The sequence below is a fragment of the Camelina sativa genome, chromosome 12 (genome assembly GCF_000633955.1).
Source record: "Camelina sativa cultivar DH55 chromosome 12, Cs, whole genome shotgun sequence".
NCBI lineage: Eukaryota > Viridiplantae > Streptophyta > Magnoliopsida > Brassicales > Brassicaceae > Camelina > Camelina sativa.
The window spans coordinates 15,784,997-15,786,263 of record NC_025696.1 but is presented as its reverse complement, the minus strand read 5'-3'; the positions used below and the strand labels follow the sequence as shown (position 1 = coordinate 15,786,263).

The window sequence follows — 1,267 nt, the reverse complement described above, 5'->3', positions numbered from 1 at the left end:
ATACACGTGCATTGTCAAACCGTTCCAAAACCCACCACGACAAAGTCAACAAATCGAACTCCAAAACGATTTACAAACTATTGAAAGAAGAGCAGAGACATTTTTGCTATATCATATGTGATCATTTTTTACATGATGATATAGACACCTTTCCCCATCTCAACCGCAGCACCCTCCTCCTTGCGAGGTGTTACCATCTCTTCCACCTGATGGTCCTGGAATTCCTCCATATCCCACTTTGATTCCATATGACTCATTTGACACATCAAACACACCATCTTGAATCTTCTTGTATATTGTTGCGGCTGTCTTAATGAATGCCTAGCAAAAATTCACAAAACACAACAATAGTCGAATCCATGTTTAGTATTTGCAATTGGTAAATATAACAACATTGATCAAAATCTACTTGTTCCTCTCTCCCTTCTCTGTTCTCCCACTGCCTAAGTTTAATTAAGGGACACTAGAGAAAGCATGCAACCACATTGGAAGGTATGGGGGTTTACCTCCTCAACATTCTGAGCAGTCTTGGCAGAAGCCTCCATGAATATAAGGCCGTGCTCCTTTGCAAACTGCTCTCCTTCCTCTGTGCTAACTGCCCTCCTGTGAGCAAGATCACACTTATTCCCAATAAGCATGATCGTCATATTTGCATTTGCATGCTGCCTTGCATCTTCTAGCCAGCTAGCTAGATGGTTAAATGTCTCCCTCCTGCAAAAAAAACAGATCAACAATATTGTGAGTGTCTGCACTGAAACCGTTACATTTTTGTAACTGGTTCAGATGTTTAGGTGTCAAGGTCCCTTATATAAAAGAAAGAATAACGTCGACAAATACAACTGAGGTCATTATATCAAGATCATGGGCAACTTCTAGTTATACTACACAAAAACAGAATTTGATTTCATGATCATTCTTGATAAGATAAAGAAAGAAGCAAATGATTTACCTTGTGATATCATAGACAAGCAAAGCCCCAGCAGCACCTCTATAGTATGACCTTGTAATAGACCTAAAGGATTCTTGACCAGCCTGGCATGCCCATATATCACAGAGAAATATTAGCCAAGACAAAAAGATATGAGTTTTCAACATTTCTATAAAGCCTAAGCGGCTAAGTATAATCCCATGAATTGGCATAGGCTATGGAAACTTCAAAATAGCCAAATAATTGTTAAAAGATGATGTACGCAAATCAATCCAGGTATTCACGGAAACGAGATAGAGATCAATCATGAAAATTCAAGAAGGTAAGGTGGGGGGGGGG

The 1,267-nt window shown here is 39.4% G+C and overlaps 2 protein-coding genes across 2 annotated transcripts in view; both read right to left on the bottom strand.

Annotated features, from left to right (window-relative positions):
• The window catches only part of LOC104733551 (ras-related protein RABB1c-like), a 1,237-nt gene extending 1,079 nt beyond the window's left edge, over positions 1 to 158 (bottom strand). Inside the window, exon 1 of the mRNA XM_010453122.2 lies at positions 133 to 158. Coding sequence (XP_010451424.1) covers positions 133 to 158 — 26 coding nt within the window. The remainder of the gene's footprint in view (positions 1 to 132) is intronic.
• LOC104731864 (ras-related protein RABB1c-like) lies at positions 12 to 1,110 on the bottom strand. The gene is made up of 3 exons (XM_010451360.2): positions 950 to 1,110; positions 507 to 711; positions 12 to 321 (listed from the first exon to the last, which is right to left on the bottom strand). The coding sequence occupies exons 1-3, from the start codon at positions 1,093 to 1,095 to the stop codon at positions 160 to 162; spliced, it is 513 nt and encodes a 170-aa protein (XP_010449662.1). The 5' UTR covers positions 1,096 to 1,110; the 3' UTR covers positions 12 to 159.